Source organism: Rhodotorula toruloides (genome assembly GCF_000320785.1).
Source record: "Rhodotorula toruloides NP11 unplaced genomic scaffold Scaffold23, whole genome shotgun sequence".
Classification (NCBI taxonomy): domain Eukaryota; kingdom Fungi; phylum Basidiomycota; class Microbotryomycetes; order Sporidiobolales; family Sporidiobolaceae; genus Rhodotorula; species Rhodotorula toruloides.
The window spans coordinates 1-19,406 of record NW_015622983.1 but is presented as its reverse complement, the minus strand read 5'-3'; the positions used below and the strand labels follow the sequence as shown (position 1 = coordinate 19,406).

The 19,406-nt window shown below is 63.7% G+C and overlaps 6 protein-coding genes across 6 annotated transcripts; 5 read left to right on the top strand and 1 right to left on the bottom strand.

The window, feature by feature from the left end:
• Nucleotides 1–185: 185 nt before the first annotated feature.
• Nucleotides 186–7,261, top strand: RHTO_03765 (Armadillo-type fold domain containing protein; the record flags this gene model as incomplete). Its single annotated transcript, XM_016417434.1, has 12 exons — nucleotides 186–338; nucleotides 569–868; nucleotides 934–996; nucleotides 1,060–4,749; nucleotides 4,808–5,039; nucleotides 5,097–5,392; nucleotides 5,456–6,008; nucleotides 6,069–6,200; nucleotides 6,258–6,423; nucleotides 6,482–6,641; nucleotides 6,694–6,922; nucleotides 6,981–7,261. 12 exons carry the CDS (start codon nucleotides 186–188, stop codon nucleotides 7,259–7,261), a joined length of 6,255 nt encoding a protein of 2,084 aa, XP_016271086.1.
• Nucleotides 7,262–7,529: 268 nt separating this feature from the next.
• RHTO_03764 (adenosylmethionine-8-amino-7-oxononanoate aminotransferase) lies at nucleotides 7,530–10,194 on the top strand (the record flags this gene model as incomplete). The annotated part of the gene is made up of 3 exons (XM_016417433.1): nucleotides 7,530–7,693; nucleotides 7,748–7,974; nucleotides 8,027–10,194. 3 exons carry the CDS (start codon nucleotides 7,530–7,532, stop codon nucleotides 10,192–10,194), a joined length of 2,559 nt encoding a protein of 852 aa, XP_016271085.1.
• Nucleotides 10,195–10,817: 623 nt separating this feature from the next.
• RHTO_03763 (thioredoxin) lies at nucleotides 10,818–11,377 on the top strand (the record flags this gene model as incomplete). The annotated part of the gene is made up of 5 exons (XM_016417432.1): nucleotides 10,818–10,862; nucleotides 10,917–10,972; nucleotides 11,038–11,128; nucleotides 11,187–11,291; nucleotides 11,345–11,377. 5 exons carry the CDS (start codon nucleotides 10,818–10,820, stop codon nucleotides 11,375–11,377), a joined length of 330 nt encoding a protein of 109 aa, XP_016271084.1.
• A 1,125-nt stretch (nucleotides 11,378–12,502) lies between these two features.
• Nucleotides 12,503–13,567, top strand: RHTO_03762 (ubiquitin-conjugating enzyme E2 H; the record flags this gene model as incomplete). The annotated part of the gene is made up of 6 exons (XM_016417431.1): nucleotides 12,503–12,546; nucleotides 12,634–12,713; nucleotides 12,825–12,923; nucleotides 13,037–13,234; nucleotides 13,341–13,417; nucleotides 13,502–13,567. 6 exons carry the CDS (start codon nucleotides 12,503–12,505, stop codon nucleotides 13,565–13,567), a joined length of 564 nt encoding a protein of 187 aa, XP_016271083.1.
• A 1,183-nt stretch (nucleotides 13,568–14,750) lies between these two features.
• Nucleotides 14,751–16,866, top strand: RHTO_03761 (uncharacterized protein; the record flags this gene model as incomplete). The annotated part of the gene is made up of 4 exons (XM_016417430.1): nucleotides 14,751–15,549; nucleotides 15,614–16,649; nucleotides 16,710–16,761; nucleotides 16,822–16,866. The coding sequence occupies 4 exons, from the start codon at nucleotides 14,751–14,753 to the stop codon at nucleotides 16,864–16,866; spliced, it is 1,932 nt and encodes a 643-aa protein (XP_016271082.1).
• A 210-nt stretch (nucleotides 16,867–17,076) lies between these two features.
• RHTO_03760 (uncharacterized protein) lies at nucleotides 17,077–17,987 on the bottom strand (the record flags this gene model as incomplete). The annotated part of the gene is made up of 3 exons (XM_016417429.1): nucleotides 17,077–17,617; nucleotides 17,680–17,813; nucleotides 17,856–17,987. 3 exons carry the CDS (start codon nucleotides 17,985–17,987, stop codon nucleotides 17,077–17,079), a joined length of 807 nt encoding a protein of 268 aa, XP_016271081.1.
• Nucleotides 17,988–19,406: the final 1,419 nt, after the last annotated feature.

The window sequence follows — 19,406 nt, the reverse complement described above, 5'->3', positions numbered from 1 at the left end:
GAGAGCCGTCTGCCAGCCCATCACCACGCTATACGTCTGCAAGGGCCGTCAGCTAGTCCTACGAAGGCGTTCTCGTCTGTCGACTGCTCAACTTCGCTTCTCCACCGCTCAGACCGTTACTATCACCTCGCAACCGCTGTTTCCTGCTTTGAGGTGCACAACCCCGCTCTAGGCGCCAACGGAACATGCCAGCACCGGCAGACGAGCCCTCGCTCGCAGTCGAGGATATCCAGTTCGAGCCGGCGCAACTCGAGGCGTCTGCGGCAGCCGGTCGGGGCGAGATCTGGCTGCTGTCGTGGTTGAGCAAGTGCGAGAAGGCTATCAAGGTCCTGCCAGAGGTGCGTGCGCGTTCCACTGGGCTGCTCTCGCCGTGCAGGCGACCGGTGACAAGTGGGGAGCGATGAGGAGGGGAAGAGCGACCAACGGCCTAGATGCGCGATTGGGGATGAGTGGGGCCTGCAAACAGCCTGGAAGATGCTACTGGACCAGTGGCGGACCTCCCTGCCCGCGAGCAAGCGCCACAGCCTCATCGAGGCGGATCCGCTGACCTACGCGCTCTTCCACACAGGCCACGCTCTTTGCGGAACAGGCGAACCTTACAAAGGCTCTAGTAGCTCTCGTTACGCCACCCAGTCCCACCTCGACCGCACCGACCGTGAAACCAGGACGACCCGCTCGCGCTCTCGTCGCTCGCATCCTCATCCTCGTCTTCTCGCGCGGCGACTCAAAGGGATTGTTTGATGTCGCACAGTCACTGTTGCGCGGGATGAACGGGTCGGAGGCGAAGGGTGCGCCCGAGCGGGAAAAGGAGTGGAGGATCGCGTCGGCGTACGTCCTGGGCGAGCTGTACGCCGTCTTTGGCAGCCAGGTGCGTTCGCAGAGACGCTCCTCAGGGCCGACTGGCACTCATTGACCCCTCGGATGTACCCACAGATCATGAGTTTGTACATCGAACTCATCCAGGCGACGACGCGCATCTTCCGCACGACCTCCTCCGTGAGCCCACTCTCCCGCAGTCCCAGCAGCTCAACGTGAAATAACCCCTCCTTTCGCCCCCAGGCCGTTATTGTACGCTTCTCCGCCCTCGTCTGCCTGCGCAAGGTCATCGTCGTCGCGGCCAAGTCGATGTCGGACCAGACGGTCAAGGACGTGATGAAGACGCTCAAGGCTGGGTTGAGCGAGAAGGCCGGAGCTATCGTGCGAGGGAGCGCAGACTGTCTCCTTGCCATGTCAGCCGCCGTCGGCACCTACTCGACCCTCGCCGACATCAACGAGGTTCTCCTGCCGTCATTCCGCGCGCTCGAGTCCGCCGACTTTACCACGCGGCGATCCCTGTCTCGCCTCATTGCCGGTATTCTCGCTGCCACGCAGGTCGAGGGCAGTGCTGCCCCCGCACCCGCGCCGAAGAAGAAGAAGGCGACTGGCAAGGACGAGGAAGAGGAGGATGACGGCTATCCCGACATTGGCGCGCCTTCGACGTCCGACGCATTGAGCAAGACGCTCCTCTCGCCGATCGAAATGCTCGTCCAGCTCTCGGGACCGTACAACCGCTCGACCGCGTCCCGCCGCCTCCGAAACGCCATCATCGACGTCTACGCCGAGCTGTTCAAGACGCTAGGGTCCGCATGGGTCGAGCATCATTACGCCGACATCGCCAAGCATGCGATCGACGAGCTCGGGTGCGGCATGGCGGCGGGGCTCGGATGGGTCGGATGGAACGCGCGGGCGGCGGAGCGGATCGACCTGAACAAGGCGCGGTACGAGGCTGTCGCCGCGCGCAAGGCTGTCGGCATCCTCCTGGGCGACGTCGTCAGCGCGCAACTGCTGAGCGAGGCGGGGCAGATCTCGGCGCTCCGCGAGGTCGGCACATTGTACCTCAAGAAGTGGCCTTCGCTCATGCCGAACCAGCCGGGTCCGAGCAAGCAGGCGCTCCTGCTTGCGCTCGAAGAGACGACGAGTCTCCTTCGCAGCCTCGGCTGTGCGCCTCCTGCGGTCCAAGACGTCCTCTACGACCCGCTTGTCCGCCTCGTCTCGCACCCGAGCCACAGCGTTCAGATCACCGCCGCGTGGACCCTCCGAACCTTCTGCAACGCCGCGCCGAACCGACTGTCCGGCACGATCGTCCAGCTCCTCGAGCTGCTCAACAAGGACCTCTCGATCATCTCGTCCGACGGGCCGAACAAGTCTGCGACTGTCCACCGCCGCGCGATCGGCCATGCCCACGGCCTCGCCGCCTTGGTCAACCTCATTCCGCACAAGCCGCTCTACGTCTCCTTCGACCTCTCGGCCAAGTGCATGTCGCTCGCGATCCAGCTCCTCAAGCAGTCAGGCAATCACGAGCTGCACGTCTCCGGCGTCGAGATCCAGGTTGCGTGGATCCTCGTCGGCTCACTCATGTCGCTCGGACCTCATTTTGTCCGGCTGCACTTGCCGCAGCTCCTCATCCTGTGGCGGAACGCGCTGCCCAAGGTGACGAGCAAGGACGCGAGCGCGGCACAGGTTCGCGGAGACAACGAGTGGGCGTTCCTCCTCCACATCCGCGAGTGCACGCTCGGTGCAATCCTCAGCTTCCTCCGGCACAACGGACCGAGCGCGACAGCACCCGGTCTCGTCAACGAGGACGTCGCCCGTCGCCTCGTCATGCTCTTGTCGAACGGTCTCGCCTTCTCGACTTCCTTCGCGACCGCCCACCCGAACCTGTCCGCCGAGCATCAGCCCTCGACCTCCTCGCGTCTCCAGCTCGTCGATCGCGACATCATGTTCCGGCGACGGCTCCTCCAGTGCTTCGTCGCCTTTGGGCAAAGTCCCGCGACGCAGCAGTACCAGATTCCGCTCCTCCAGCAGGCGGTCCAGCTCATCTCGGACACCGACCGGTACTTTGGCGAGTCGGTTCTGCAGGCCGTCGCCAACTCGGGGACGTTCACCTCGATCTGGGACGAGACGGACGGGTACGGATACGGCGTGACGAATCTCGTCCGCGACGACCGCAACACCGTTGCAGGGGGAGGGGACCAGCCCGGCGCACCCAACTCGGCCAACAACAAGCTCGCCAAGCTCAACCGGGATGCGGCGGCGGCGAAGCTCGACGAGCAGCTGCGCAAGGCGGTCCTTGAGGCTGGCGAACACGACCCGCTCGTCCTGTGGTCCCGTCTCGCGACCGAGAAGGCCGCGTTCGAGCCGCTCCCGGAAGCGCCGCCTCCTGCCGTCGGCGTCGTCGACGCATCGCTCGAGCTCTTCTCGCTCTACTTCACCTTGCAGGAGCCGGCGAACCAGAGCGCCCTCCTCCAGATTCTCCACAACAACCTTCGTTCGTTCAAGCTCGAGAAGAACCCCGGTCGGAAGCAGGCGATGCTCGTCAATTGCGTCACAGCCATCCTCGGCGCCCTCCGCCTCGCTCGTCGTGCCATCGACGCCCATCAAGTCGCTTCGCCGATGCGCGACCTGATCAAGGAGGCGCTGCTGCACTCGGACTCTTCGCTGCGTCAGGCGGCAGCCGAGTCGCTTGGGCGCCTCTCGAGTCTCGGGGGCACGTCCTTCATGGCAGGCCAGATCCAATTCTGCGTCCAACAGGTCGTCAGCAACACCGACCCCGACAACCGCGCCGGATGTGCTCTCGCCTTCAGCGAGATCTACTCGCACGTTGGCAGTCTCGCGGCGGCGCCGGTACTCAAGACGGTGGTCGACGTCCTCCTGTCGCTGTCGGCCGATCCTCACCCGCTCGTGCACTACCACGCGCTCCAGTCCCTCTCGAACGTTATCGACGCCGCTTCACTCTCCTACGCGCCCTTTACCAACATCACCCTCGGCGTGCTCTGCAAGCTCTACATGCAGGATACGCACGAGCCGGAAGGAGGCACGCCTGGATCCGTCAACCTGCGAGGTGACTTGCCGGCGTATCAAGCGATGTGCCGGGTCACGGACGCCCTCATCGGCGTGCTGGGACCGGAACTGCAGGACTCGGAGCGAGTGCGAGAGCTCGTCCTCATCCTGCTCAAGGAGTTCACGATGGAGAAGGACGATGGCATCGCGGTCGAGGCGATCAAGGCGACGCAGCACTTCCTCATCTTTGCACCCGACGCCCTCGACCACGCCATGCTCGTCTCGAACCTGCGGTCGCAGCTGTCGTCGACGAAGCAGCCCCTCAAAGTCGCAGCCGTCAACAGCGTCTACCAGCTCGTCCAGCGGGACGCCGCGCTCATGTCGAAGCTCGGCGGCGACGGTCTCGTTCGCGAGCTGTTCGCCCTCCTCGACGACGACCCGACCGTCGAAGGCGTGCGAGACGCCATCATCTCCTGGCTGCGGCAGACTGCCGATGCGAACCCGTCGGGCTGGATCGACCTTTGCCAGCGGATCATGTCGCGCTCGGCCGACCTGGCGAGCAAGACGGACGACAAGCCGGCGGTCGAGGCTGCGCCCATTCTTGGCGCTCTCGCGGACGAGGAGGCGCAAGGGCTCGGCGTCGAGGCGGACACGCGTGTGCGACCGGGAGCACCGACGGCTCGCGCGACGTCGCGATGGCGGACGCAGCTTTTCGCGCTGCAGTGCCTGCACGAGGTGTTTGCGACAGTCATCAAGAGCGGCCGCCGCGAGCACTTCGACGTCGCTCGCGCCCGCGTCCTCCGGGCGAACAAGCGCGGCCTGCTCATCACGCGCGTCGCCGACCTCATCAAGATGGCCTTCACCGCTTCGACGGCGCAAGTTATGGAGATCCGGCTCGAGGGGCTTGTCGTTCTCAAGGATGTCATCGATGTGCGTATGCAGATCTCGTCATTCAGGGTGCCCGCGCTGACCTCGCCTCGCTCATCAGAACTTTGCCGCCTCGCAAGACGTCGACTTTGACGACGCCCTCCTCCTCGAGCAGTACCAGGCGCCGATTGCTGCAGCCCTCACTCCCGCCTTCGCGGCCGACTCGTACCCCGAAGTCCTCGCTTCGGCGATCCAGGTCTGCGCCGTGTTTGTCGGTTCGGGCGTCGTCAAGGAGATCGAGAAGATGGGCCGCATCCTCAAGCTGCTGACGTCCGCGCTCGAGAGTTTCAAGGGTACGTTCATCCGCCCAGTTCGCCTCGTCCGCTCTACTGACACGCGCGCCATCGCAGAATCGGACATGACCTCGCTCGGCGACGTCAAAGACCTCAGCACGACTGCCGCCGTGATGCTCAAGACATCAATCTTTGCTGCCTGGGCGCAGTTTCAGACCTCAAGCGTCAACCAGCCGTATCTCGCAGAGGTCATCCGCCCGCACCTCCCGCTGCTCTGCCCCTTCTGGGTCGCATCGTTGCGCGAGTATGCTCGTGTGCGAACGGATCCGGTGGCGGCGTCGAGCGATGCCGGTGCGGGAGGCGCAGCGTTCGACTCGGTTTACTCGGGACTGTCGAGGGAGACGGCTTTGCCAGTGCGTAGCGATTCTCACCCATTCCGCCGGCCGTCTCGCTGACCTCCTGCACCGCTTACGCAGTTCTACGAGAGATCGTGGCCGCAGATGCTCCACGCCGTCGCGACACTGCTGAAGGCGTCCAATCCGCACATGCTTCGCGCGATCGACGGACTCGACGACAAATCGGACACCCTGCCTTCGCCACACCGCAGCGACCCCGCCGTCTTCTTCTGGACCGTCTTCGGACTGTCCTTCGATGCGCTTTGTACTGCGCCGTCGTCCGCCAACTCGGCGGGGACGACGATCCAGACTGTCGCCCTCGATGCCCTCGGAGGTCTCTTTCGTCCCGACGTCGCTGGCACAGCACTCAACGACGAAGGTCTGTTTGACGAGGTCTGCAACCTCTGCCTGAGGCTCGCATTGACCGAAGCGGCGGAAGTCAAGGCCCGCGTGCTCGACATCACGGTCGGGCTCGTCCAGCTCTTCGTGCGGGACTTGCCGGCTTCGGGTGCCGTCAACGGCTCGGACCTCAATGACAAGGCGGCTCGCGGTGACCGTCGCTTGACGCAGTGCTTGCGCATCGCGGTTGCCGCCTTCCGCGAGTCTGTTCCAGCCACCTCGTCGTCTCTCAAGCGTGCGTGTTGGGCCGCTTTGGAGTGCGGCCACCCGCTGACCTTTTCTGAGCAACCCACAGCAACCGCAGCGACTGCTGCCTCTCTCGCCGCACACATCCGACTCGTCTTCTCCCGCTTCGCCGACGTAGCGGACCTCCTGCCCGCTCAGCTTCGCATCGAGCTCTACGCCATCGCCTTCCACTTCTACTCGGGTGGGTCTCACGTCTCCTGGCTCAGAATGCAGCGATCTAACGATCGCGCCCACACAGTCTTGCTCAAGGACGAGAAGAACGAGATCGACTTTGCGGCACCGACTCTGCCTGTCCTCAAGACGCTCTGCGATAGAGCGTCCGCGCGCCCAGACGAGTCGCAGACGCTGTCAAAGGTGCTCAACGGCGTGTTGAGCGCTTGCTTGCTCAACATCGACGCTGTCCGGTGAGTTGGCTTCTTCCCAGGACGGCGGACTTCCCCTAACGTTCGTTCGTCTCCACAGCGTCCGCAAGTCGACTACAGCCATCCGCAAGCTCCGTAACAACCTCTTGGCGGTCACGCTGCTCCTCACCACCCTGCCACACACCTTCCAGGTCGGCAGCGAGGTCGTCGAGCACGCTTGCTTCCTCGTCTCCGAGATTGCCCTCGACACTGCAAGCGAGGTGCGTCGCAACGCCCAACAACGCGATCGTCTGCTGAACGCTCGTCCTGCAGTCTTCGGGCGTCGCCCTCAACTGCGTCGCTTCGCTCCTCCTTGCCGCATCTCGCACGCCGCAGTCCGGCATACTCGCCGTCTGCGCCAGCCACTTCGTTCCTGCTGTCGTCGAGCTCGTCGCATTGTCGAGTCGCCAGGGCTCTGGAGCAGACGACGCGAGGATCAAGGCGGTCGACGAGGTGCTCAAGGCGTTTGTGGCGGTCTTGGCGTCTGTCGCGCCCGAGCGGAGTACATTCGGTTTCGCTTCACCCGCGAGAGATCACTCGCTGACTCCTAGTCGCCACAGGAACACAATCGCTCTCGGTCATTCTGCCGTCGCTCGTCCTCCTCCTCTCGAGTTCCCGACCTCCCCCTCCGATGCACACCGTCGCGCTCAACCACCTCCTCGCGCTCGCCACATCGCTCTCGCTGCACTTCAAGGAGGCTACCGCGGCGTTGCCTGAAGACGAGCGCAAGTTGCTCGAGGACAGTATCCGTGCTGCCGTTGGAGGGAAGGGTCGAGGAGGACCCGCTGTCGCCAAGGGGCAGGAAGAGGCGCCGCGGATCGAGCTGCGGATGTTTGGATAGACACTCACGAGACGACAGACTGCAACGTTTACTTATACCCAGCACGCGCTCGAAGAGATCCGTCCGAACACCCGCTTGACTTCGTACGCTTCGCTCGCTCACGGCTGATCTTGACGGCGGGGTTTGCAGTCGCTCCTTACAGCTTCTCTCGTGGGCTCTGCGCCGCTCTCGGACGCTCCTTCGCCCCTCGCTTCGACATCGCTCCTCCTCCCCACCTTCTCTCGGAAAAGTCCCAACGCCTCGCTTGCGGCATCGAGGGGCTCGCAGGATGCTGTCGAGGCATCTCAGGACCCACTTGGTCGTCGCACCGTCGACATCGGTCGGCAAAAGCATTTTCAGCACCGGTCTCGTACGCGCTTCTCTTGCCCTCGGGGAAAAGGTCGGATATCTCAAGCCAGTCGGGACGGGGAGCGGTGATGGCGACGACGAGCTGTGAGTACGGTCCTTGCAGTAGAACCGAGCGCCAGCTAACCCCGTAGCGAACAGACATCTCCAGCGATTCGCTCCTCAGGCAAAGACGGCCTGTCTCTTCCATTTCGACGAGCCAGTCTCGCCTCATTTGGCTGTCGAGCGGTCAGCAGCAGGTCTGAGCAAGGCGGTGACAAAGGCGACAACGGACGCCGAGTTTGCGGCGGCGGTGGGAAAGTACGCTCGCTCGTTCGCGGAGGAAACGGCGGGCAAGCGGAGCAGCCTGTACATCGAGACTGCAGGAGGTACGTGGGACCTGAATTGTACCTGAAGACTGTACTGAAGCCGAGTCCGCAGGCGTCCACTCTCCCACCCTGTCCGGCACTTCCCAGCTCGACGCTTTCCGACCACTTCTTCCTCCTACGCTCCTCGTCGCCTCCGCGGCTCTCGGCGGCATCTCGACGACGATCTCGGCGTACGAGTCACTGCTGCTGCGCGGCTACGACGTCGATGCGGTCCTCGTCTTCCGGGAGGAGTATTACGCAAACTACCAGTACTTCGAGAAATGGTTCACGGAGCGGGGGATCCGCGTTGGCGTCATCGACCAGCCTCCAGAGCAGGTGACGAACGCCGCCGAGGACGCAGCGAACCTCGAAGCGTACTACAGCAAGTTGGCAGGCTCGCCCCTCCAGCGGATCGTCCAGCGTCTCCAGCAAATCCACCTCGACCGCATGTCGAACCTCGCGACTGCACCACGACGAACACTCGACAAGGTCTGGTGGCCGTTCGTCCAGCACGGGCTCGTCCAGAACGAGTCGGACGTCATGGTCATCGACTCGGCTCACGGCGACCACTTTAGTGTCTTTGCGACCAGTTCGCCGCCCGTCGAGCCTCCTACGCCCACGTCCGATCCTTCAACTGCGCCTGCTATCTCCCCCTCTGAGCAGGCGACCTCGACCTCAGCCGCCACTCCCTCTTTACCTCCCGCTCAATCCCCCGCCCACCCTCTTCTCTCTCCCGTCTTTGACGGCTCGGCCTCCTGGTGGACGCAGTGCCTTGGCCATGCGAACCCAGAGCTGACGCTCGCCGCCGCCCACGCCTCCGGCCGCTTCGGGCACGTCATGTTCCCTACCGCGACGAACCTTCCCGCCCTCGAACTGGCAGAGAAACTCCTCGCGACCGTCGGGGAGAGCTGGGCCGACCGCGTCTTCTTCTCGGACGACGGCAGCACGGGAATGGAGGTTGCGCTCAAGATGGCTCTGCGGGCGTACGCGGATCGCGAGCGGCTGTCGCCTGCGGAAGGGCGGAGACTCGCTGTGCTTGGCCTGAAGGGGAGCTATCACGGCGACACGATCGGTGCGATGGACGCTTGCGAGGGAGGTGTTTACAGCGAGCGGGTCGAGTGGTACGAGGGACGAGGGTATTGGCTTGCGGCGCCCGAGGTGCGAATCGAGCAGGGCAAGGTCGTGGTGCGCGGCAAGGGCGGACGGGCAACGTCGTACGACTCGCTCACGCAGCTGTACGACGTCGACCGGCGAGTACAGGAGGACGAGCTGGCGCAGACGTACCGCCAGGAGATCGAGGGCGAGTTGCAGAAGCGGCTTGACAAGGGCGATGGGATCCGCTTTGGCGCCCTCGTTCTCGAGCCCGTCGTCATGGGCGCCGGCGGCATGATCTTTGTCGACCCGCTCTACCAGCGCGTCCTGATCGACGTTGTCCGGACGAACCGCCAGCTCTTCCCCGCCGCTTCTCCCGCGCCCTCCGACTCTGCGACGCTCGCCGCGACTGGCTCGAACCCCGTCTGGCAGGGTCTCCCAGTCATCTTTGACGAGGTCTTTGTCGGCCTGCACCGACTCGGCCGCACGACCGCCTCGACCTTCCTCGGCTCGTCGACCAAGCCCGACATCGCCTGCTACGCCAAGATCCTCACGGGCGGACTCGTGCCGATGGCCGTCACCCTCGCGAGCGACGCCATCTTCCGCGCCTTCTGGAGCGACAAGAAGGTCGATGCCCTCCTCCATGGACACTCCTACACGGCGCACGCGGTCGGCTGCGGCGTCGCGAACAAGACGCTTGCGATTCTAGACAGGATGGAGAAGCAGGGCGTGTACGACGAGGCGAAGCAGGATTGGGCGGCGGCTGCGGGATCGTCGGCGGGAGGAATGGTGTCGGGGGTCTGGTCGCTCTGGTCGTCGTCGTTCGTCGAGGCGGTCTCGTCGCATCCGGCCGTCGACGGCGTCATGGCGATCGGTACAGTCCTCGCCATCCACCTCAAAGCCGCCGACGGATCAGGCTACCAGTCTACGGCGTCCGAAACCGTCCTCGCCCAACTGCGCTTCGGGACGCCCGTCGATTCGGACCCCGCTGCGGCTGCGTCGCCTACTGGCGCGCCGTTTCACATCCATGCACGGCCACTCGGCAACGTCATCTACTTCATGAGCAGCTTGAACTCGAGCCCAGAGACGCTCAGGTCGGTCGAGGGGAGCATCGTCGCCGCGTTGAATGCCAAGGCCGGGGCTTCCTAGACTCAGAAGGCAATGCAAAGACGCTGTTGCAGCTGGTGCGGGGTCTGCAGAGTCCCTCGAAGAGGTCAGAGGGGCGAGTCATTACAAAGTTTGTATTGCTTTGGCCTCGCTGAATACAACTCTGGATTAGCCCGCTCGCCTTCGTCTCTCTTCCTTTCCCCCAACACCCCGCTTCGCTCGAACTCGCTCATAACCGCTCACAACACAGTCAGTCGACGCTCCTTGGCCAGCTCGCCTTGCCGTCTCTGGCTTTGCCTCGTCGGCGTCGGTTGCGGAGAAGGCGGATGTCGTGTGACCCTGCGGGAGACGTCAAGGGATGCTCAGGCTCTGGGCGGGCTTCGTCGTGGATGGAGGATAGCGGTGGCCGTACGGAACGCCAGCTGTGGGGCTTCCGCGCTCCCATACCGCGCTGTCGTCGAGATGAGGCGGGTCTGGCGAAGGTGGGGGAGAAGCGAGGGCGATGTCGACGGCGAAGGAGTCGTGGGCTTTGCAGCGACGACTGGAGCTACCCAGCACCCTGAAAACTACGCCCACGTCACCCAAACGCACGCTGACCTCGTCGACTCTCCCGCAGACTCAACCTCCTCCTCGACCCCCACATCACTTTGCCCGATTCGCCCAAGATGCCTGTGACCGCCATCAAGTCTGAGCAGCAGTACAAGGACATCGTGAGTCGACCCAGCGGCCCTCGAGACGGGCGCGGCTGAACTAGCGCTGCGCAGATCGCCGACCAGGGCTACACGGCTATCTTCTTCGTTGCGCCGTGGGAGGAGAGCTGGTGCGTTCGTGTGCAGATCGATGGCACGAAGACCACAAGCTGACGCCGAATTCGGCGACCCGCAGCAAGGGAATTGCGCCCAAGTTTAAGGAGTACGCCGAGAACCCGCGGTGGAAGGACTTCAAGTTCTACCGCGTCGACATCTGCGAGCAGCAGGTGCGCAGCGCCCGCGACGAGACCCGTGGGTAGCAAGACTGACGACTCTCGCTGGCAGGACGTCGGGATGACCTCGGGCGTCAAGATGGCGCCGACGTTCCACTTCTACAAGGACGGCGCCAAGCTCAAGGAATACGTCGGCTCGTCGTACCCCGCCCTCGAGGTCCGTCTCAACTTGACCTCACTGGGCTCGCCGCTGACCCCGCTCCTACGTAGCGCACGATGGGTGCCGTCCTCGCCGGCCACTAATCCTCCCCCTTCCCTTCCCTCGCTCGCAAACCAAACGCATCTTTTCGCATCGACTCGACCAAATGCCCAAGAATCCCAGCATCTTCTCCTCGTCTCTCGTCTTCTTCTCTTCGTTGTGAAACCTCGGCAGGCCTAGGCGTGGCTCAATGCGGAGGATGGAATCGCAAGTCTCGCTCTGTTTTCCTGTTCCTTACGAGCGGCACTGCGGAGCTGAAGTGCTTGAAGGCCCTTGCGGGTTGGCTCTCGCTGGTCCTGATGTCCGCCCGACCTCGTTGGTTCGAATGGAAGAGGGAAGCGAAGGGGAAACCAAGCGCTCTCGCGTCTCGCGGGGCAGTCTCAGGGTATCCGACGCCTCAATAGAAAGTGAATAGTGCTCTGCCTCACGAACACAAGCCGTGCGAGCCGCCTTTGCTGGTCGTGTGCCCGTCTCCTCCTCCCTCTCTCCCTTTCCTTTCTGCCACACTCGCTCTCTCGCTCCCATCCGCTCGGACAAGCTTGCAGACACTCACAAAGCGCTACTCGACCCTGCAAACCCATCGAAACCCTCACTGCACCTGTCCCGACTCGCGCCATCGACCGCACCCGCCTCTCCTCGCTCCAAGACCCGCCCGCAGCAGCCCTTTGTGAGTCGCGCGTTTGCTCCCTGGGCTGCTTAGACTGCGTGCTTGTGGCTGGATCTGTACCGATGGCTGTGCGAGCTTTGTGCGTGGAGGGAGATGCACGAACCGTCGGGATTGGCGATGAGGGAGCGAGTCATGCGTGGTCAGCAGCAGGCGGGCGGGTGGCCTACCAGAGCGAAGTGTCGGATGCTGGGAGTACGCAGGGCTTGTCCGAAGGGCGTCAGAGCTCGTGTGGACGGGCGATATGGCTTCGCGTGAACTCGCCTCCCCACCTCATCTCCAAGGGCTCGCATGAGGCAGGACAAGGGCGCGGGAGTGTCGCCAGGTTGCACTTAGTGCAAGGGGATTATGCAGGACTGGATACCGCACCCGCACAGCGCACGACTCGCCACCCTCCTCCCGCTCACCCGGTGCTGACTCTCCTCGATCACCCTTCCTCGTGACCTGCAGGACCAGCCTTCTTTCGCCTTCACCTACCTCTCCTCATCTTGCACAGCTCGCCACCATGAGCTCGCCGAAACGACGCATCGAGACGGACATGATGAAGCTGTGCGTCGTTAAGATCCGCTTCAATTCGCATGCAATGGGGTCGTTCGCTAACTGTCGCTGTGATGTACCCGGCCAACGTTGACGCAGCCTCATGAGCGACTACGAGGTCAACCTCATCAACGACAACATGCAGGAGTTTTACGTCAAGTTCAAGGGTCCCGAGGAGAGTGCGTCGCTTGTTCCAGCACCCTCTTGCTCGCTAGATAGCTCCAGCGCTACTCTGCGGAGCTCTTGGGTTAGGTCCTGCGACGCGCTAATCATCCGTGTCCGCCCCGCAGCCCCCTTCGCCGGCGGCGTCTGGAAGATCCACGTCGAGCTGCCAGACGGCTACCCGTACAAGTCGCCCTCAATCGGCTTCCAGAACAAGATCTTTCACCGTGAGTTGCGCTCGCGGGATGGGCTGTTCGGAGGTTCCGGCTGTACTGGACTTCCCGAGACTCCACTCTGTCGAGGAGGCGACAACTGACTTGCGGGCGTTCACTCGGCGCAGCCAACATCGACGAGCTCTCCGGCTCGGTCTGCCTTGACGTCATCAACCAGACCTGGTCGCCCATGTTCGACATGATCAACATCTTCGAGGTCTTCCTTCCGCAGCTCTTGCGGTACCCGAACGCGGCGGACCCGCTGAATGGAGAAGCTGCGGCGCTGTTGATGCGGGATCAGAAGGCGTACGATGCGAAAGTCAAGGGTGCGTCCGCTCGTTTCGCGTCCTGTTCTCGCCCTCAGCTTGAGCTGGGCCGTCGGCGGGAGCTGCGCGTTGAAGTACGGCAGACTGACCCACTCACGTGCCGCAGAGTACGTCCAGAAGTACGCGAGCAGCGGGGCCGCAGACGGCGACGGCGATGACGATTCGGACGACAGCGATTCAGATGTGCGTTCGTGTCCTTCGACTTCCGGTCTCTCGCTTTCGTCGAAGCTTGCAACCGGTGAAACTGACTCCACATCTCGCGCACAGGAGGATGACGATAACAACAACTACAGCGCAGGCGAGGACGACGAGGTCGCGAATATGGAGGTTTAGCCTCGTCCTCTCGCCCCTCGTCTGTCCTCCGCATCGCTTGCCATCGCCTCCGCCTTTCGCATCGTCTCAGCGCCTCCTTTCACTATTGTCGTACTATGCATTCGTCTCCCGCCTCGCCTCCGGAATCCGCCTTCGACTTTCGACTCCTCCGCCCGTCCTCGTTCTTTCCCGACCACGTTATCCGCCTGCGCCTCTAGCATCCTTTGCATTTGCCCGCTGACCTTGATCCCTGTCATTGTTACCCACGTCCCCTGTAGACTGCGCTTCGCCCTTCTCGCTGCAACTCGCTCCGCTCAACTGAACTCGTTCGTCCCCTCGGTTGTGCTGCAGTGTGGCGCATTCTCACGCACTCGTCAGGGAGAGCACGCCGGCCTGCTATGAAACCTGCTCGCCGACTTTGCGAGTTCACCCTCCCGCTTCCCGGCCTTCCATTCTCTCGCTTCTTCATCCTCGTCGACCTCGCTCGTTCGCCTCGAGGACACGATGCACCGCTCGCTGGAACGCACCCGACGCACACGATCGCGCAGGATGGCAGCCCTCGCCGCTCGCCGCCGCCCTTGGCCTCCTCCTTCCCTCTTCCGGCGACTCGAGTTCGGTTCGCGGAGCTTGCGCGCAGATGAACGCGCTTGCACGAGTCGGGCAGCGTGTACAGCGCTCCATTACCACCCACGCGCACTCGCTCGCCACTTGTCGCCGTCCGTCGGAATCGCTTGTTCTCTGCCTCTCGCCTCGCTCCTGCTCGCTCAGGCGGACGGTTGCTGCTTCTAGGATTGCTTACTGGGACTTCTTCGACACGCTCGACAGCGCCCGACTCGCCTCGCACGCGCAGGAAACGGTCACGGCGCCCCTCTCTCGGAATCGGAACACATCGTCGCGCAGGTTCGTCCCCTCTCGCTCGCTTTCGGACGTGGTGGCAGGTGGGCACTCGTTGTGGCGGCGGGGTGCTTTGAGGGCAATGCGGGCGGTCCAGGCGGTGAAGCTGACGGTTGTTTCCCTCTCCTCCCAGATCGCATCCTTCCTTGCCTCCTGCCTTTGAGACCGTCCTTCGCCCGCCCGCCTCGCTCATCGACCCCACCTGAGCCTGCGCGGTCGCTCGTCCATCCATCCAGTCCTCCCCTCGCCCGTTCGCCTCCCCTTCGCCTCCGCTTTCCCCACTCGACCCGACGCGAAACGTGCCGCCGGCATGTTCAGCCTGTCGTCAAACGGCCACTCGCGCCGCCTCAGTCTCGCGGGCATCAGGCAGTCGTCCGCCTCGCCCGCGCCCAGCGCCGATTCGACCTCGTCCTCCGCACGCAGCGACGCCTCTTCTCCCGCTCCTCGAAATCGGCAGTCGACGCATGCGAGGCGGCGGAGCGTAGCCATCACGCGCGACCTGTTTGCGGACGGGTCGAGGGATGCCGTGCGGTGCAGGCCGAGCGGGATGGACGGGCTGGAGGAGCTGCTCGCGATGGAACCGCCACCGCCTCGTCAGGTTCGTCGAGCGTCTGAGCAGCTTCCGGCGTCGCAGGCGTCGGCACCGGCGTTTCGACGGCCATCGCTGCCGACGCACTCGCTCGCCTGGCCTGCAACGGCCCCAACGCCCCTTCTCGCGGCCAGTTCACTCTCCTCCGCCTCGCCTTCGTCCGCCCTCTCCCCCTACACCCTTCAACGCCGCTCGTCAGCCTCTACTGCTCTCGATAGCTTCGATCTCGGCCCGGCGCCGTCGACCGCACCGTCGGCTCGCGGCAAGTCGGTCAAGCGCAAGCCCGTCCCCGCTCTTGCGCTCGAAGAAGAGGTTGAGACGGTTGCGGACCCATGCTGGGACGGATCGGTTCCGTTACAAGGTGCCGCATCGTCCACGGCGCAACAGGCGCGGCGGGATGAGTCCAGCGATGAGGAGTTGCTCGTTCTCGAGCGCGTGAGGAAGATGAGCGTCGAGGATGGCGGGCTGGGAATCGGCTTGCCTGGCTTGGGCGGGTCCTTGGAGGATCCCGGTATCTCTGGTGCGTCGCCCGTATCTGCCTGAACTTTTCCCGATGACGAGCCTGACCAGTCTCACGAATGCAGCCGCCTCGTTCCCCTTGCCGCCCCTCGCTTCGCCCATCTCCTCGGTGTACACCTCGACGACCGCCTCACTCGAGTCGTCCGCCCTCTCTCGCACCACCTCGTCCGCCACTTCCGCCGAATCTTCCGCCTCGTCTGTCCCTTCCGCTTCCGCCTCGTCTTCCTCCCGCCCGTTCGCGCTCGTCAAGAAGCAGCACGCCAAGCCGACCGTCGCGCATGATATCATCTTTGGCTCGACTCGCCAGCGGGTTCAGCGGCGCGAGGAGGATTTGCTGGACGCCTGGATGGACGTGATTGTCGGGGACGATTCTGGCTCCGAGGATGCGCTGCCGTTCGGGCGGACCAAGCGGCCTGCTCCGTCATCGAGGCCGTCCGGATCGAGTCTCACCGCCGCGTCGCTCGCATCCGTTTCGAGCTTATCGGCGCCAACCCCTCGACCTCCGCCTGCTTCGTTCGCCCCGCCTTCCACGTCCTCTGCACCGCCTCAGCTTTCACCGGACGCCCTCGCCGAGCTTGCGAGCTCTCTGCCGCCGCTGATGTACGCCGCGCCGGTCTCGTCGGATGCGCCAGTCGCGGGTGCGCTGCCTTCACCTCCTCTCTCGGCATCCGGAGCGGTGGTTGAGGGAGGGGCGGATGGTGCGATGGCGACCGATGCAGCTGGAAGGCCTGGTGCGGAGAATGGCACTGCGGAGGCCGCGCCGCCTTCGCGCCTTTCGATCCTCGCGGATGAGGACGCCGACGCCTGCTCAGACGACACGCACGGCGCTTCGGACGCGTTCTACGATGCCGAGGAGGAGATTGACGTCCCCGCGACGTCGCACGATGTGTCGCCATCGATCCAGTCCCTCCCGCGCAAACGGCCTGTCCTCGAGATCGCCTCGCCTCCTCCGTCTCCCGCCCACCCTCTCCCTTCACCGACTTCGCCTACGCACCCCGAGCCAAAAGGGCGTCTCGTATCGTCGTCCTGCGGTCTCGACAAGCCGCTTCCGCCTCGGCCGCCGAAGAGTTCGCGGAGGGGTGCGGCGGCGGTGTCGTTTAGGTGCGTTCCGTTCGGTTGGAATGGCTCGCGGCATAGCTGACAACTCGCTCTCCCTTGCAGCCCAGTCTCATCGCTGTCGGACGCCAGCTCGACGGGAAGCGGGGAGCTTTCGGTGCGTTCCGGTATTCCGCTCCTCGTTCCGCTTCAAGCGCTGACTTCCGCCCTTCTGCAGCATTTACAGGAGCGTCGCATGCCTAGACAGGTCGCGGTGGCGTAGCGGGCTGCTCTGCAACTCGCGTTCTTCCTCCGCCGTTCTCGCTCTTCTTGCTTTCCCGCACAACGCTACTTCGCTCCGGCTGCTTCCGCTCACATTGCCTGGCCTTGATGGACGAAAAAGATGCAAGACCAATGACGCAGATGCACGACAGAGGGATGGGAAAGAACGAGATGGAGGAAACAACAAGGGAAAACAGCCGAAACAAGTGCACTACTTCTGGCCGTCGACACGGGTGAGCGTGTACTTGAGCTTGCTCACGGCATTGTTCATGACGCCGCCCCAAGAGGCGTGGTGGCCCCTGGGCACGTTCGTCGCCGACCCGAAGTCGGGGCACCTGCTCGTGATGAACTGCGGCAGGTACTTGATCGACGACGTGTGGACGTTGTAGCTCGTCTTGCCCGTGTTGGTGACGGAGAGCGCGCAGCTCTCAAGCCCGAAGCCCCGGATGTACGGGTTGGCTGCCTGCGGAGCCTTGAACGTCTGGCCAGGAGCGAGGGTGATGTAGCGACTGGTCGAGTCGGTGCCGGTCTTGTAGCCCGAGTGCGACGCCCAGAACACAAAGTTCGAGTCCATGGCCAGGCTGAAGATGTTGAGGCTCTCGGCGTTGCAGTTGGTGCTGTCGAGGTTGGCGTCGACGCCAAGTGTGCCGTGGTAGCAGGCGTAGCCGCTTGCGTCGGCAGGGCCGAGGGAGAGGTTGGCGAGGGCGAGGGGTGCGCAGAGAAGGGCGGCGAACGAGACGAGCTTGACCATTCTGCGGAGGGAGGGATCAGCGGGATGCGCATGCAGCTGGAGAGGCAGGGACCGAAGGCGTACGCGTAGGATAGATGTGATGTGTAGTGGTGGACGAGGAGAGCTGGGGAGAAAGAAGGAAAGAGAGATCGACCGAGAGGAGAGAAAGCGAGCGAGGAGACAGACGGCGGAAGCGGTTCAGCGAGGAGTGGCGCGGTCTGGCCGTCTTGTTCCCGCAAACGACGGCTTCACGGACATACGGTACGCCCAGGCTGCAGCGTCGAAGGGGAGCGCTCGATCAAGATACCTGGTGCGGCTCGTTCGAGGCCAGGCGGGACTCGCGACGGCCAAGGACGAAGGCACAGCGGGAGTGCGAGGTCCCCAGGGTCCATGTTAGGTAAAGCGGTAGTGTCTGGGTCTCCCAGGCGTGCCAACGAGCGGTTCCAGCGAGTGCCAGTGCGGGTCGAGGTCGAGGCGTCGAGGAGGGGAAGTTGGGCGATGAGGATGCGACAGCGGGGCAGTTGTGAGCGGTGTGGGTGGGTCAAGCAGAAGTCAATGGGAGGCTGGCAGCAGTACCAAGCCGGTATGAGCACAAAGGCGCAGTGGGAGGAGCCTGAACTGCACGACCGGTCGACCTGCTCCTTGTCCTCCTCGACGACCCTCGCTACGCTCTGAGGGCTTGCTGAGCTTGCGAGGCCCTTGCTATCGGATGCTTTGACGCTGTCTCCGCCTCATCCGCCTCACCTGCTCCCGCCTACTGCCGTCGCTCGACCTCGAAGTCCGGGTGCGTCTCCCGTTCACTCGGCTTGCACACGGCATCGGGCGGAACCGGGTGAGTGCGAGGACAGCGCGTGAGCTCTGTGCGGGACCGCGCGCTAGCTGGACGGTGGAAAAGACGGGAGGTGGGCGCGCAAAGCTCACCTGCTCCTCCTCGCGGGAACTCGGCGAGCGGGCGTGAGGCGTGCTGGAGGCTCAGTGCTTCGGCAGCGTGTGCAGAGGACGGTACTGACGCGGCTCGTCTGTTCTCGCAGCACCGTCCTGGCAGTTGAGCGACAAGATGGCCCGGTACGTTCGCTTTCAACGATCGCTCCTCCTTCTCTTTCACTCGCACCGGGACTGGACAGCCGCTGACGCGACTTTCATGCTCATATAGCTCTAGGAACGGCTCCCGCGCGAGACAGCCGGATTGGCGGTGCGTTCAAGTCGCGCCAAAGTTTGTTCCGCTTTCCAACTCTCGCTGACCTGCTTCTTTCCCGCCTCTCTTTCGCCTGCTGCCGCCCGTTCACACACTCTTGCACCTCTATCTCCTGCCTGCTTCTCCCCCTCGACTCTTGTAGCAGTCGCTGCAACCACAAACGACAGTACCGGCTCCGGTCTCTCGCTTCGCCCTTCCTTCCCTTTTTCTCGCGTTCTGCCCGTCGCGAGGCACCTCTCTTGGCTCAGCACGTCCGCACAGTGCTACCAACGTCGCTGGAGCGCGAAGTTGGCGGTGCTGTGTTCGTGCTGCTCGGTTTTCTGCTTGACTCGCGCTTTCGCTCGGCCGCTCGGCCTCGGTTACGCCAGGCGGACACTCTTGTGCCCCGGCGTTTCTCAACCTGCTCGCTAGGTTTTTGCGAGTCGCTCAGCTGAGGAGGGCCCTCTTCCGCCGCAAGTCGCGCTTCGAAGGTCAGGCTGACCTTCTCACCTTTCCTCTTGCTCTCAAACTGACTCTGGTCCGCTTCCCACAGCTTCAGTTGCGCTCTCAGGGTCCAGAGGTGGGAGGAGGTGGAGAGTGGGAGCAGGGATAGGGGTTAGGGTTAGGGTTAGGGTTA